We start from the raw sequence: 16,644 nt of genomic DNA, 5'->3' as shown, positions 1-16,644 counted from the left end.
AAGTGGCCATTTAATTGCTGGCCACTTGTATTACATTTTAATTAATTTTTTTTGAGTATTAAAATGATGGTTAGCCATGCTACTCCTCTCTTCTTTTCCTTGTACTTCGGGTTATCACACCCAGCCCATAACCTTCCAAAATTATGCGAGAGTTGCCCACAGCCTCGTCATCAGCATCATTATTTCCAAACACATCCATTGTCCAGTCGGTGCCCTACTTTTAGCAACCATCCGTACACCACACCGTTGCTATAAAACTTTCAAATCCCAGCATTTGCTCCCAAAAAAAGACACGTGCATATACCGACTCACTGTAAAACCACTCGGCTTGTATACTTGCCAGGGCATTCAGGGCAAAGTTTTATTGCACACCACGCATCCCATATGTACACGGACTAAAAACACCTTTACAGAAAAATGCATGACACTTGGTAAATGAGTGATTGAATTTTGAACCTTTTTACATCACACCTCATCTTTCATCATAGTGTTTTTGCTTAAAAAATTAACAATATTCTACTAAGTTAGTGTGAATGTTGGGGGAGGACACTTTTGTTCCACAAGGTGAAAAAATTTAGTGACTTCACTGGGCCTTAGCAACACACATGTAAGCAAATCCCTTTAATTGTGTTGATTAGTTTTGAAGAGCTTGAAAAGAGAAACACTCTGCGGGATGAGGCTATGGTGGATGCTCATAGGCTTACACATTTTGTAAGCTGAGTAAGCTATAAACTTATGTATCTCAGATCTTCAGGTCTTCACATTGAGGGAGGTTATTGAAATGTATAAAGACTTACGACCTTAGTCTAGCCCTATTCTCCAAGTGATAAAATATGAGTTAAATTAGCACATTATTATTGCTTGATTGGCAAGGATTGAGAGGGTGAGTCCCAAGACCTAAATGTAGTATCCTTAGTCTAACACTATTTTCAAAGTGATAAAGTATGAGGTAAATTAGCACATTATTATTGGTTGTGCGAGGATTGAGAGGATGAGACCTAAATGTATCCTTCATGAATTCTCTCATGAAAGTAATCAAATATTCTTTATCATTTCATGCCTTTCCATGTTTATTAAAACATTTTTTATTTTTGCTTTAGTTTGTAAGATCGGGTTATCTTAGCAAGAACTCAAGATTTTTATTGACTATACCCCATGAAGGTAGATTCATTTAGCATGAACTTCTAGTTGGAGTTATTGCAAACATGCTTTTATAAAAACTTTTCATGAACTTTACACCTACTAATATACATTCATCATTATAATTACTTTCTAAATTTCTTAGATATGTTAGCTTAATTATTTCTTCGCAAAATATATGAAAAAAAACGTTTGCATCCTTTAAATAAGACGGGTAGCATAATCAAGATTTACCTTTTGCATTTTGAAATCAATCTCATCAAGAGGCTCGCATATTCTAGCATGAGGAATATTTTTTAAGACCCCATCATACTGGCACACACATTTTTGAATATTCTAGCATTACCTTTTGAATAACTGTTTCATGAAGGCTACACTTATTGTGTGATAAATAAAATCATTCTTTAGAAGTATTAGTCTTACACATGCACATTTTTCTTGAAAGTAGATGATACAAATGATGAGTATCTAGTAAAGAAGATGTCCTTAAATTAGAAATCTATAAAACATGAGAATTATGGATATATATATATTTTTTGGGGTGGGGGTAAGAAACACAAGTACAAAAACTTGAGTGAGGGCTAAGGGTGTTTACAAATAACCTGTGCCCTTATTCCACTCAACTGATTAGGCCAAAGTCCTGATGCTGCTGAAAATCATATCATATCATATCATATCAATGACTTGTTCTCATTCATATGGGCTTATAAGCACTAAGACTGTAGTACTGTTTCCTTTCCTTCCATGTGAGAAGTGGAGATTGAGGCGATCAAAGACTAATTAATTTACAATTGTCACACAAGAATTGAGGACAATGTTGAGCTTAATTACTTGACGCAGAGTGTATGTGAAGGATTACCTAGGTTCCACGACACTCATGGACTGTGCGTTATGAGAAATATGGCTGACTGGATTGCTAGAGGAATCACTAGAATCCAAAGGTGCTCTGAGGTCACTTAATACAACAAATGCTGGCTTGGTGGGTATTTCCAATATATCAGACTTCCCAGAAAGCATCAAGGTTACTGTGGACATGGCTGGCCTTAGCTCTGGGGACTCTTGAGTACACAACAATGCAACATGAACTACACGTATGACTTCTCCAGTAAAGGCGGCAGTTGATCCTAGCTTTGGGTCTACTAGCTCCAATTGTCGTTGTTGCTGATACAATCTCCACATCTGCACCACCATGTACAAAACTAGTTTGCTTCAGTAAAACTCCTCATACATACATGTGCAATATGATGATGCGTGCACATAAGTTAGTCTCTTTTAGTATTGAAACTAAACACATCATGTTATTCTCCTTCCCAATATTGACAGTGATTCCCACACCAACGAGGTGTAATAAGAAGCTATGAATGTCTCTCTTTACATAAAGAGTCAATATATTATCTGCTTATTTAGCATCGCTCTATCTATGTGTTAGATGCACTGATCACATTACCAATTCAAGAAGCCTTTCACTTGAATTTCGCCTTCCACTTAAGACCTCAAGGGTGACTACGCCGAAGCTGAAGACATCAACTTTTTCAGTGAGCTCTCCATGGATAACATACTCTGGGGCGAGGTATCCTCTAGTTCACCACACATGGAAAATATGCAGTTAATAAGACCTTGACACAACATCGATCCCCATGGCTAAAGCGGTAGCTATTACAGAAGAAACAGTACTGTCTCTGAATATATCCTTGTCCTCCCTAGCGACCTTGTAATATTATTCTAAGATTAATTTTGCTTAACTTCCTCTAAAGACTTACAGGGTTCCAGCAACTCTTGTGTTGATATGTGACTCCTCGTCTGAGACGAGTCTAGCAAGGCCAAAATCTGCAATAATTGGGTTGAGGTGATCGTCCAAGAGAATATTGCTCGGTTTGATGTCTCTGTGGATAATGCGGACCTGAGATTCTTCATGCAGGTATGCTAAACCTCGAGCCATACCCAAAATTATGCCATACCGAGTAGGCCAGTCTAGCGTTCTACCATCCCTCAAATCTCCTGAACACACGATAAGAAATCACAAGCTTTGCTATGTCAGTGGATAATTAGGAGTACATTAATAGCTAGTCCACATCAAGAAAAAATATAAAATTGTGCATTAAGATGTTTTTGACACTCTCTCTATTGGGTGTCCCTCTAGTTGCCCCTGATCATCTCAGCCTGATTACCATCTTAATCAATTACTTTTTTCTTAATCAGTGTATAACTAGGGTCTTAATGCATATGCTTATTACCGAATAACAGTGCGTCCACGCTTTTGTTGGGTAGATATTCGTACACTAGAATTCTCTCTGGACCTTCGACACAACTTCCCAACAGCTTTATTAGGTTTTTGTGTTGTACACTGGTTATGAGGCTGACTTCATTCATGAACTCACGCCTCCCTTGCTGGCTTCGTGAAGATAGCTTTTTAACTGCAACATGCTGTCCATTTGGTAACGTTCCCTGCGTTAAGCGTCATGTGCACAACAAAGTAGGATCATTAGGAAGAGGAGGAGCAGTCGAATCAGTTGACGCTGCTTGTAATTAGAGCTGGCAAGGAATTTTATCGTTAATTTTCCGCGCGAGACTAATTATGGATGGCTATGGATAGATTATAGCTGTTATAATACCACCTTGTAGACAGGACCGAATCCACCCTCTCCAAGTTTGTTGTCAGGATGGAAGTTCCTAGTTGCTACCTCCAATTCATGCAATGAAAATACGTTGGCCTTTGGTTGGAAGATTAATGGTTGAGCACTGCAATTAGGCGCATCTGGCCCAACGATATACGGGCATGAGCACACAGCTGTTATATATGTATCCATCGTTGAAAAAAAAAAAGGGAAAAAAAAGCACCTTTTCTTGTTTTTGCCTTGTGCCGCCGCACAAGCATGAGATATACTAGAGCTATAATTGTGGCAAAGATAGCTCCCCCTGCAACAACGCCGACGATGACGATTGCGATTTTCCACCCTGGAATTAGTTGAAACCAGCTTCGGGCTTAGGTGGATTAGTTAAACCTCGGCTCTCAATTAAAACTAATTATATAAGACAATGTTAAGAAGTTGTAAAAGCATTCATCATGATCGGTGAGGTAAAGCCTGTGGGTTTAATTCAAGTGTTGAATCCAGATGCTACCCCCATAACGATGACGGGATTATATTAGGGGATTCATTAAAGTTTCTTTGATCTGCAAATTGACAGTACGAAATACCACCTTCTGTTTTGTGTGTGGCTGAGGCCGGTACTGTGATCGGTGAATCAGCGGAAGGTGGTGCCGGAGTTGGCGTGGGCGCAGCGGAAGGTGCAGGAGCTGCCGTGAAGAAGCTGTAAGGCTCGTGACGATAGTAGCAACTGGTTAAATGCAATTGTTCGCCAAGAGTAGGACCACAAAGTGTCCTCCATGTCTGCTGTGAGAGGCACTGAGAGCACTCTGATTCGTTAAGATATCCCAGGCATTGAGCCAGGGCATACTCACCCTCCGCGCTCTCGGCTGCATAGCCACCGTTTTCGGGAGCTAGCCTGGTAACATTTTCCATCAACGACTCAATGGCTGCTAAGGCGACGGGATCGCTGGTACTAATATAGCAATATCCTATCACATAACTGAAATCAGGCGTGAAGAAAGACTGGTTGTCATAGCGGAGGTAGCAACCATCTAACTGGATGCGAGCTCCGATAGAGGAAGGGCAAAGGGTCTGCAATGTGCTGGTAGCATTGGAAACGCAATCGAAACAGCTGTGCAATGATTGGTCTCCGCGGCACTGAAACATGGCGTAGACTCTGTCGATGCCGGAACCCGTGGAGGCAATGGTGTACTTGGTCCCGGAGGAAGAGAGGCTTGTGAGGTTGCGCAGAACCGACCCCAAGTTGTGCTGGTATGTGCTGCTGAGGCTGTTGTTGTTGGACGTGGCATTGTGCAGGCAGCCATGATAGGCAACACCGAGATAGTCTACTGCTAAAATTGTTGGTGGCAAGAAGAAGAAGAGGAGGTTGATGATGAAGGAGGAGGAGGAGGAGAAGATGAGTAAAGTCATGGAGTCATTCTGTAGAAGTAAAATCTTCTGGCAGGATTTATAAACGTGGAACGACAGGCTTAAAAGTAGATGGCGATTGCTGCTACACTTTGCTCACGCGTTTTTGACCGTGCATGCAAGTTGCCCCTTACTTTTTGACCTCACGATAGGTGGCAATTTTTCTATGCTAGATAATAGACAATCGGTTTACCCACTACATAATAGATGACTACTTTACCTACTCGATAATAGATGAGATGAATCTAGTAGGTATAAGGTGAGTCCTGAGTGCTTCGATTTACGGCAACCTAAGTTCATCTTGTGTAGTGATAGTGGTGGACTCCTACAAGATCTATCTTAAGTGTATACTTTCGGAATCCCCATGTTATTTCATGTCGCCCTTTTGGCCTTCGAAGGGTTGTTAAGTGTTGAGTCATATGCAAGAGATTGAGACTCACTCCAGTTGTTGGCAATGGACTAGTCACTAGGGGAATTATAACCCATAGTCTCTCTCTCTCTCTCTCTCTCTCTCTCTCTCTCTCTCTCTCTCTCCTCTACTCGAGATGCATATTATATAAATGAGGCCGTGCGTAACTAATGGCATGCGAATCGATTCCTTCTTCTTAAATGGCCTGCAAATCGACTCCCTTTTCTTAAATTGTTTATGAGTTGATTCCCTCTTCCCAATTCGCCTATGAATTGTTTGCATTGTTTTCATAATGTTGAGGGACCATGGAGATCATGCTGCTTTTCTTCCCATCCATGCATATATGTGACTACTCTCTCTCTCTCTCTCTCTCTCTCTCTCTCTCTCTCTCTCTCTCTCTCACACACCTATGCGGCCCAAAAAGAGGAAAGAGGGGGGGTCGACGAGTTGGGTATTGGACGCTAAGGGTGTGTACAATTTGTGTCATGATATGCTCATAGGAGGGTGGCACCTCTGCAGCAAACGGAAGGCACATCAAGAGCGATGGGGAGCATAGCAAGGTAGCCACAAGGTGCACATGTGATTTGAGGGGGAGGGAGCTTTAGAACAAAACCTTAGAGGTAGATACGCTAAGGTAGATAACTCAAGCCCCAATTACAAATGCGAAGGGATTAGCCAGCTCCCTTGACCATACTTATGAGGTTATTGGTGGTCCTCTCATCTGTCTTTTCTGATAGTCTCATGTTGTAAAATAACCAGAAGAAGGGCCATAGCTGAAGCTCCTTCCCCAATGCCTAGTGGGAATGTCAAATGGTACCCCACCAACAGTTAACACATAGAAGAGACTGATGGCGGCCAGCCAACCCCCTGAGGCAAATGGGCAACTAGGAGTTCAATAAACACTGAGAGAAACAAAGTTCCTCAATCCCAAAAGTTTTGGCTATGAGGGTTGAGCAAGTAACAAAGGAAACTCCCTCAGTGACATGATCGATGGTCTGCTGGACGGGAACATCCCACAGAACTCTTGCCCCCTTGGTGCAACTAGAGTGGACAAGTCCTCTTGAGCAGGGCTTGTTCCAAGGGATGAACCTATTGCACTTTGTGGGAGGCATGTAGGAGCACATGGCCCCCACATCTGAGCTTTTCCACCTAGTACTTGAGTGGGCATGGCCAACCACCACACCACGCAAGGTAGGAGTAATTGCTCTCCCCTTTGAGAACTCTAGTTTTCCTTTGCTTCCACAATAACCCTCGCTCTTCACCCCACTCACCTTCTCGATCCTATAGTAACAACAAGAGGATCGAAGAGCCCCTCATAGGAGCTATGACAAGAAACCTCATAGCAAGGCCTTCGAATTGCACCAAGAACAAGGCCCCATCTCACAAATGAATGAAACTGAGGGGAGACCACAAGGCAAAGCCGTATTACTTAAGAGAGGCAAAGGTCGACCATCTAAAGGAGGTGATACATAAACTCCCACAAATGGCCAAAGGGGAGATCGTCCCCAATATATGCAGGGTGGATGCAGTCAATCTAGTGGAGGAGGTCCTAAACACAATGGACATGGTAAGCTCTTTGTTTTACCGGTGCATCTTGTTCAAGACTAGCCGCGAAAACTTCTCTCGGTAGAGCCTTGATTGGCTTGTTTTATGGACCTCTCCCTCCAACTAAGGGCATTGGGGTACTAGAGGATTAGTGCTGGAGCACACCTAATACCTCCTTAACTATTATTTCTGCTTCCTTTTCAAAGAGGAGGACATGGCAATTAATGCCCTAGGTGCTAACCAAACTCTCCTCTCTCCCACTTCAAAATTCTCTCCCATGGACCCGAAACCCACCCTCTGCCCATTTTGGGTTGAATTCCCAAACCTGCGCTTGCACTCGTACCCTCTATTAAGCTTCTTGTAGAATAGGTGGGTAGACTCCTAGGTATCAGACTTCTTCTTAAATGGCCCACAAATCAACTCCCTTTTCTTAAATTGTTTATGAGTTGATTCCCTCTTTGCGATTGGCCTATGAATTATTTCCATTGTTTTCATAACATTGAGGGACCATGGAGATCATGTTGCTTTTCTTCCCATCCATGCAAATTATGTGGCTGCTCTCTCTCTCTCTCTCTCTCTCTCTCTCTCTCTCTCTCTTTCTCTCTCTCTCTCTCTCTCTCTCTCTCTCTCTCTCTCTCTCTTTTACGCCTATGTAGCCCAAAAAGAGGAAAGAGGGGGGGTCGAGGAGTTGGGTTTTGGATGCTAAGGGTGTGTACAATTTGTGTCATGACTGTTGAAATTTGGGTATTGTGATGAGCTATGGTGGATCAAATACTAGAATCAACATCATTAACAAAGTGATTAGCAAATAATTAAGATATAATTAGTGGGTAATTAACAAATAGATTAATGTAGGCATGGATACTCAAAAACCAGCAAATTCTCATTAGGGCTATGCCTCAATTTATAGAGTTTACATCAAGCATCAAATCCCACTGATTTCTCCATGATTCACTCCCAGAATATCTCCACCTCTTGCTTGATTCTCTCCACCTCTTCTCTTTTTCCTGAATATCTCCCAGAATAACTCCACACTTCCCAAAATATCTCCACACTTCCCAGAATATCTCCACACTTCCTAAATTCTCTCATGCTACCCTTTATTCTCTCCCAGTAGATTCTTCTCACCTTTTCACAGGTTCTTTCACATTTACTCATCTTCTTTTACAGCCTCTATCCAAGAGCTTGTTCCCACACACACCCTATTCACTTGTATTTTCAACACCTCCCCTCAAGTGAATAATCCTAGCACACCTAGACCCTATACCAAGTTTGCCTCCCCTTACTTGATAGTCCGCGACCAGTGTCTACACCTCCCCTCAAGTTATCTTAGCACACCTGGACCCTATATCAAGTTTCTCTCTTACTTGACAGTTCGCGACCAGTGCCTCAAGTCCCTAAACTCCATAGTCCTTAACACTCTCTCTCTCTATGTGTCCAAGGCTACTATAAGTGCCCGCGACCTTGACTAAAGTGCTCACACATACATCTACCACGTGGCCTACATCATCGATGGCTTAGAGGTGGTTTTACTTTGTTGGGGCAGGTTACATTGGGTTGTGGGGCAGGTTACATTGGGTTGTGGGGTCTCTCTCTCTCTCTCTCTCTCTCTCTCTCTCAGAGATTTTCACATGGCTCCTTTGGAGCCTTACATCTTCTCTCGTCTTCAGTCTTCTTGTCGTGTGGCAGCATCTCTCCATGCGTCCGTCTCTTCTTTCAGTCTTCTTGTCGTGGCAGCATCTCTCCACGCGTCCGTCTCTTCTTTCAGTCTTCTTGGGGCAGCTTCTCTTCTTGTGGCAGCTTCTCTTCTCGTGTCTATATCTTCAGATCTTCTTGGTGTGGATCTTCCTCTTGTCTTCAGTCTTCTTGTCGTGGCAGCATCTCTCCACGCGTCCGTCTCTTCTTTCAGTCTTCTTGGGGCAGCTTCTCTTCTTGTGGCAGCTTCTCTTCTCATGTCCATATCTTTAGATCTTCTTGGTGTGGATCTTCCTCTTGGAAGGAGATGTTCTTCTTCTTTCATGGCTGGGGCCATGAGCTTGTCCGTCAGGTCTTTTTGCTCCATGTGAGCAACATGTTTCAATGTTTTGCTGACAGTTCCTTTGGGTTTTTGATGTTTATCTTGTGTCATTATGCAATGCAAACCCAAATTTATGCGGAAGGTCTTACCTCTTGCCTGGACAAGGGTAGTGTTTGATCCCATATTTACACTGATGTAATGTGCCCAATACATAATGCGTATAGCATCCATTCTTATGGACATTCCAAAATGCAACTCTGGCTGTGAATAATCTTGAATTTGAGTGAGATTTATAGGCATTCACCAAGGGTTAAATGCAAAATGATGATTATCCCAATTTTATCAGCACAATTTTACCAAAAATTACATTAAATAAAGGGTAACCAATTTGTACGGGATGGTTGGAGTATCAAACCAACTCCGAATTGTAATCTGAAGATATAGGGATGTGTACCAGATACCTAATGGTTAATTTGAACCCTCAATTGTACCAAAATACAGTGATTAGTATTGATTAATCATTGATTAGCAAATTAATCCACTGTTTTGTGTGCAAAAAATAGAGTATGCGGGGAGTCCAGATCTGGTGCCTTAGACTTCAAATAAGCTCAAATTCTTTCAAAGCCATCAATAGCAATAAGTCTAGTAGAGGATTAAGCTAAGAAACACAAGATTTGACCAAATATTGAAAGCTTAATCTCTGTTTTACCAAAGTCACCTCTGCAGATTTGATGAAGAGCTTGGATCTCACTGTAGACTTGATGAAACTGAATTCTGTCTTCACCAGCTTGTAGAGCATGCTTGAAAACACCTTGGGCTAAGAGGAATTAGAGTGATTCACCCTGAGTGAGTGTAGATCTGAGATCTTTTGCTGAAAAACGTAGCCTGCTAAAACAACGATTTCTCCTTCATCCGATGGCGGTTTGCTACGTTGTTTGGATGAGCTTGAAGAGCTATGAGATACCTATCATGTGCTAGAAGGTTTTGGCCTAATTTTATGTGTGCAAGGAGAGGGAGCTCCTCCACTGGCTGGGGGTACAAAGGTGAGTTGAAAAAAGAGGAAAAATTATAATTTTCTACTAATCCTAATTAGCAAAATAATTAGCAAGATAACGGGCTCACAAATTAGCATGGCTCTGATACCATGTTGAAATTTGGGCATTGTGATGAGCTATGGTGGATCAAACACTAGAATCAACATCATTAACAAAGTGAATTAGTAAATAATTAAGACGTAAACAAATAGATTAATGTAGGCATGGATACTCAAAAACCAGCAAATTCTCATTAACATCATTAACAAAGTGATTAGTAAATAATTAAGACGTAAACAAATAGATTAATGTAGGCATGGATACTCAAAAACCAGCAAATTCTCATTAGGGCTATGCCTCAATTTATAGAGTTTACATCAAGCATCAAATCCCACTGATTTCTCCATGATTCACTCCCAGAATATCTCCACCTCTTGCTTGATTCTCTCCACCTCTTCTCTTTTTCTCGAATATCTCCCAGAATAACTCCACACTTCCCAGAATATCTCTACACTTCCTAAATTCTCTCATGCTACCCTTTATTCTCTCCCAGTAGATTCTTCTCACCTTTTCACAGGTTCTTTCACATTTACTCATCTTCTTTTACAGCCTCTATCCAAGAGCTTGTTCCCACACACACCTTATTCACTTGTATTTTCAACACCTCCCCTCAAGTGAATAATCCTAGCACACTTAGACCCTATACCAAGTTTGCCTCCCCTTACTTGATAGTCCGCGACCAGTGTCTACTCCTCCCCTCAAGTTATCTTAGCACACCTGGACCCTATATCAAGTTTCTCTCTTACTTGACAGTCCGCGACCAGTGCCTCAAGTCCCTAAACTCCATAGTCCTTAACACTCTCTCTCTCTCTATGTGTCCAAGGCTACTATAAGTGCCCGCGACCTTGACTAAAGTGCTCACACATACATCTACCACGTGGCCTACATCATCGGTGGCTCAGAGGTGGTTTTACTTTGTTGGAGCAGGTTACATTGGGTTGTGGGGTCTCTCTCTCTCTCTCTCTCTCTCTCTCTCTCAGAGATTTTCACATGGCTCCTTTGGAGCCTCACATCTTCTCTTGTCTTCAGTCTTCTTGTCCTGTGGCAGCATCTCTCCACGCGTCCGTCTCTTCTTTCAGTCTTCTTGTCGTGGCAGCATCTCTCCACGCGTCCATCTCTTCTTTCAGTCTTCTTGGGGCAGCTTCTCTTCTTGTGGCAGCTTCTCTTCTCGTGTCTATATCTTCAGATCTTCTTGGTGTGGATCTTCCTCTTGTCTTCAGTCTTCTTGTCGTGGCAGCATCTCTCCACGCGTCCGTCTCTTCTTTCAGTCTTCTTGGGGCAGCTTCTCTTCTTGTGGCAGCTTCTCTTCTCATGTCCATATCTTTAGATCTTCTTGGTGTGGATCTTCCTCTTGGAAGGATATGTTCTTCTTCTTTCATGGCTGGGGCCATGAGCTTGTCCGTCAGGTCTTTTTGCTCCATGTGAGCAACATGTTTCAATGTTTTGCTGACAGTTCCTTTGGGTTTTTGATGTTTATCTTGTGTCATTATGCAATGCAAACCCAAATTTATGCGAAAGGTCTTACCTCTTGCCTGGACAAGGGCAGTGTCTGATCCCATATTTACACTGATGTAATGTGCCCAATACATAATGCGTATAGCATCCATTCTTATGGACATTCCAAAATGCAACTCTGGCTGTGAATAATCTTGAATTTGAGTGAGATTTATAGGCATTCACCAAGGGTTAAATGCAAAATGATGATTTATAGGCATTAACCAAGGGTTAAATGCAAAATGATGATTATCCCAATTTTATCAGCACAATTTTACCAAAAATTACATTAAATCAAGGGTAACCAATTTGTACGGGATGGTTGGAGTATCAAACCAACTCCGAATTGTAATCTGAAGTTATAGGGATGTGTATCAGATACCTAATGGTTAATTTGAACCCTCAATTGCACCAAAATACAGTGATTAGTACTGATTAATCATTGATTAGCAAATTAATCATTGATTAGTAAATTAATCCACTGTTTTGTGTGCAAAAAACAGAGTATGCGGGGAGTCCAGATTTGGTGCCTTAGACTTCAAATGAGCTCAAATTCTTTCAAAGCCATCAATAGTAATGAGTCTAGTAGAGGATTAAGCTAAGAAACACAAGATTTGACCAAATATTGAAAGCTTAATCTCTGTTTTACCAGTCACCTGCAGATTTGATGAAGAGCTTGGATCTCACTGTAGACTTGATGAAACTGAATTCTGTCTTCACCAGCTTGTAGAGCATGCTTGAAAACACCTTGGGCTAAAAGGAATTAGAGTGATTCACCCTGAGTGAGTGTAGATCTGAGATCTTCTGCTGAAAAATGTAGCCTGCTAAAACAGCGATTTCTCCCTCATCCGATGGCGGTTTGCTACGTTGTTTGGATGAGCTTGAAGAGCTATGAGATACCTATCATGTGCTCGAAGGTTTTGGCCTAATTTTATGTGTGCAAGGAGAGGGAGCTCCTCCACTGGCTGGGGGTACAGAGGTGAGTTGAAAAAAGAGGAAAAATTATAATTTTCTACTAATCCTAATTAGCAAAATAATTAGCAAGATAATGGGCTCACAAATTAGCATGGCTCTGATACCATGTTGAAATTTGGGCATTGTGATAAGCTATGGTGGATCAAACACTAGAATCAACATCATTAACAAAGTGATTAGCAAATAATTAAGACGTAAATAAATAGATTAATGTAGACATGGATACTCAAAAACCAGCAAATTCTCATTAGGGGTATGCCTCAATTTATAGAGTTTACATCAAGCATCAAATCCCACTGATTTCTCCATGATTCACTCCCATAATATCTCCACCTCTTGCTTGATTCTCTCCACCTCTTCTCTTTTTCCCTGAATATCTCCCAGAATAACTCCACACTTCCCAGAATATCTCCACACTTCCTAAATTCTCTCATGCTACCCTTTATTCTCTCCCAGTAGATTCTTCTCACCTTTTCACAGGTTCTTTCACATTTACTCATCTTCTTTTACAGCCTCTATCCAAGAGCTTGTTCCCACACACACCCTATTCACTTGTATTTTCAACAATGACATTCTCATGGGAGGGTGGCATCTTTGCAACAAATGGAAGGCACATCAGGAGCGATGGGGAGCACAACAAGGTAGCCACAAGGTGCACATGTGATTGGAGGGAGAGAGAGCATTAGAACAAAATCTTAGAGGTGGATAAGCTAAGGTTGAACGTTAGCTTAATTGATTGGGTGATAACTCAAGCCCCAGTTACAAATGCGAAGGGATTAGCCACCTCCCTTGACCATAATTATGAGGTTATTGGTGGTCCTCTCATTTGTCTTTTCTAATAGTCTCGTGTTGTAAAATCACGAGAAGAAGGGACATAGCTGAAGCTCATTCCCCAATGCCCACAAGGCTAGTGGGAACGTCAAATGGTACCCCACCAATAGTTAACACACAGAAGAGACTGATGGTGGCCAGCGAACCCCTAAGGCGGCAGATGGGTAACTAGGAGAAGAAGGGCCATAGGTGAAGCTCCTTCCCCAATGCCCACAAGGCTAGTGGGAACGTCAAATGGTACCCCACCAATAGTTAACACACAGAAGAGACTGATGGCGCCCAGCCAGCCCCTTAGGCAGATGGGCAACTAGGAGTTCAATAAACAATGAGAAAAACAAACTTCCTCCATGCCAAAAGTTTTGGCTTTGAGGGTTGAGTAGGTACCAAAGAAAACTCCCACAGTGACAAGACTGACGGTCTACTGGACGAGAACATCCCACAGACCTCTTGCCCCCTTGGTGCAACCAGAGTGGACAAGTCCTCTTGAGCAGGGCTTGTTCGAAGGGATGAACCTATTGCAATCAGTGTGGGAGGCATGTAGGGGCACATGGCCCCTGCATCTGAGCTTTCGCACCTAGTACTTGAGTGGGCATGGCCAACCACCACACCACGCAAGGTAGGAGTAACTGCGCTCCCCTTTGAGGACTCTAGTTTTCCTTTGCTTCCACAATAACCCTCGCTCTTCACCCCACTCCCTTCTCGATCGTGTAACAAGAGATCGAAGAGCCCCTCATAGGAGCTATGACAAGAAACCTCATATCAAGGCCTTCGAATTGCACCAAGAACAAGGCCCCATCTCACAAATGAATGAAACTGAGGGGAGACGACAAGGCAAAGCCGTATTACTTAAGAGGCAAAGGTCGACCATCTAAAGGAGGTGTTGCACACCTAATACCTCCTTAACTATTATTTATGCTTCCTTTTCAAAGAGGAGGGCATGGCAATTAATGCCCTATGTGCTAACCAAATTCTCCTCTCTCCCACTTCAAAATTCTCTCCCATGGACCCGACACCCACCTCTGCCCATTTTGGGTTGAATTCCCAAACCTACCCCTGCAATCGTATCCTCTGTTAAGTTTCTTGTAGAACGGGTGGGTAGACTCCTAGGTACCAGATCTTAATTTGAGATGGCACCCTCAAGCAATTGACATTAGTAAGGAACTTCTCTCCTCTCTATGCATCAATGTAGGAGATGGGTACAAACCATTATCTTCAAAAATATCCCCAACACTTGCTTCCACTGTAGGGGCAAGGATCACTTTATCAGAAACTGGTGTACGAAGTCCCCCAGACACGTGTGATGAAGAACCGTCCCCTTTAGGACCTAAACAAGAGGATAATGAAGGCTTTCGGATTTTTGTAAGTTTTTTACGTCCAAAACACTCAAAAAAACGTGCATGACGCTGTCAAAAATCAAGCCTTAATACTGAGGTAGCAGAACCTTATTTATTGGGACTCGTTGGTACGAGTTTTTTTTTTCAAGTCTCTCAAAGTTGGTCAAAAATTAGTATCCTTTTTACACGTGTCATCAAACCCGCTTGCACGCTTTTTTTTCACCCTCCTCGCTTACTCTATCCCTGTGCAAAGTCCCCTCTCTGTCGTGTGTGGCCAAGGAAGTGCGTTCTGTCTCTCTTGCCTTGCCGACGGATGTAGACACGTAGGCCAGGTCTACAGGGTTCCTCGGTCACTACCCCTTAGCGAACGATTGTGCTTGAGCACGGCTGGCAAATGGATATGGGTGAAGGTGGACGAATGGTCGATCGCCGCATGGCTATGCCGTGAGAGAAAAAAAGACTCAACATGCCGCCGTCATGTGAAAAAGTACTACTAATTATTGCTTCCTTTTCTTCCCTTTAAACCGCATTATCCTTTCAAGTTTTTATTGAAAAGATGTGTACTAATAAGCACCAAAATACTTTTTTGATTTAAAAATTAATGCAAGCGTTAGTTGTAGAAGATAAGGTACCAAAAGGCATTACCTTAGTTATACGAAATAGCAAGACATGTGTCTGGCTGTTCGCGACAGGAGCGCAGAAGAGGACACGTGTCTTGATGCATGTGTGAGTGGAATCGGGGGAGCTTCTAGAGGGGGTTCTCTACGCCATGTGAAGGATCCTTCTCTCCTACCTTCTAGAGGTGCTTATGAGGGCCATGTGTAGGATCTTCCTTTCTCTTTGGCAACTCACATGGGCTCGTGTTATTTGTCTATTCCGACATTGGTTTCTTTCTTTTTATCTCGATTTTGGTTATTTAAGTCTGTTGGTTTTTCGATGTTTGTCGTCTCTTTGCAGATGGCTCCTAGACTTCCCTTGAGGGATATCACGAATAGGGAGCGGTCTCCATGTGTGTAGCATGAGTCCTCCAAACCTTATGCTAAGAAGGTGTTTGATGCAATGTTTGCTGATGCGGTCGCTGCAAGACAACGATCTCCCCGGTCTCTTGCTTCCACACCTCCTGTCAAGGATGCAACAACGAGTTCTATATCTCTTCGATGCCATGATCTTTTCGAAAGCAATGATAAGAAGGTCATTGTTGCAAGATCTGATCCCAAACCTTCAATGCATGTGCGGAGAGATGATGGCCGTGGGGGTGGCCTAAGGTTCTATTAATTAAATGCCATGTCAGTGGCATTGTACGCCCCTATTACTCATTGTACTAATAGGGGAATACAATGAGTAACATATTCAAGACTAACGTAGCTCAGGGGGTTAACCTCTAAGAAATTTTATGTATCACATGCATTCAAGGGGTATTTAAAAAACCCCTTACACTTACATACTTGTATGAATAAAATGACTCGTTTTTCTTCATAAACTTACAGTTTTTTTCCAAAATTGGTTAAAAAAACCCCTCTTATAAATGTAATTCTATAACTTTTTTGAATTAATATACCCCTCCTGATGAACTCACGTGCTACACTTACATATTTTTAGGTGAATCCCTTGAGTAATGTAGCAAGGAACCATGGCTAGTGAATTAGACAATATTGAAAAGAAAAGGCCAAGCCAATCTAATCAAGCTTGAATCAAACCTTAGGGCCATGTCTATTATTGGATGAGACTAATATATCCTGGGAACCATGTCTAGTCATGAGTCATGTTCATGAGAGAAAAAAAGACTACA

At 42.3% G+C, this 16,644-nt stretch overlaps 1 protein-coding gene across 2 annotated transcripts; it reads right to left on the bottom strand.

Annotated features, from left to right (window-relative positions):
* Positions 1-1,642: 1,642 nt before the first annotated feature.
* LOC147634506 (cysteine-rich receptor-like protein kinase 6) lies at positions 1,643-5,221 on the bottom strand. Of its 2 annotated transcripts, XM_086803574.1 has the most exons (7): positions 4,340-5,221; positions 3,979-4,095; positions 3,756-3,895; positions 3,375-3,585; positions 2,901-3,138; positions 2,588-2,717; positions 1,643-2,319 (listed from the first exon to the last, which is right to left on the bottom strand). In XM_086803574.1, exons 1-7 carry the CDS (start codon positions 5,157-5,159, stop codon positions 1,996-1,998), a joined length of 1,980 nt encoding a protein of 659 aa, XP_086659700.1. In that variant the 5' UTR covers positions 5,160-5,221; the 3' UTR covers positions 1,643-1,995. The 2 variants fall into 2 exon arrangements, with proteins under 2 accessions (XP_086659700.1, XP_086659701.1); XM_086803575.1 differs by lacking the exon at positions 2,588-2,717 and having other exon boundaries at positions 2,147-2,319; positions 4,340-5,220.
* Positions 5,222-16,644: the final 11,423 nt, after the last annotated feature.

Source organism: Cibotium barometz, chromosome 10 (genome assembly GCF_041138505.1).
Source record: "Cibotium barometz isolate CiBa-2024 chromosome 10, ASM4113850v1, whole genome shotgun sequence".
Classification (NCBI taxonomy): Eukaryota; Viridiplantae; Streptophyta; class Polypodiopsida; order Cyatheales; family Cibotiaceae; genus Cibotium; species Cibotium barometz.
The sequence above is the reverse complement of the archived record's forward strand: the minus strand, read 5'-3'. Positions and strand labels throughout refer to the sequence as shown.

Excerpts from the sequence above, each read along its gene's own strand:
- LOC147634506 (XM_086803574.1), bottom strand. The coding sequence starts at position 5,159 with ATGACTTTACTCATCTTCTCCTCCTCCTCCTCCTTCATCATCAACCTC. Across the intron at positions 3,139-3,374 it reads CGTGGACGCACTGTTATTCG|GAGATTTGAGGGATGGTAGA; the intron begins GTAATAAGCATA and ends TCGTGTGTTCAG. Across the intron at positions 2,320-2,587 it reads GTGAAAGGCTTCTTGAATTG|ATGTGGAGATTGTATCAGCA; the intron begins GTAATGTGATCA and ends ATGGTGGTGCAG.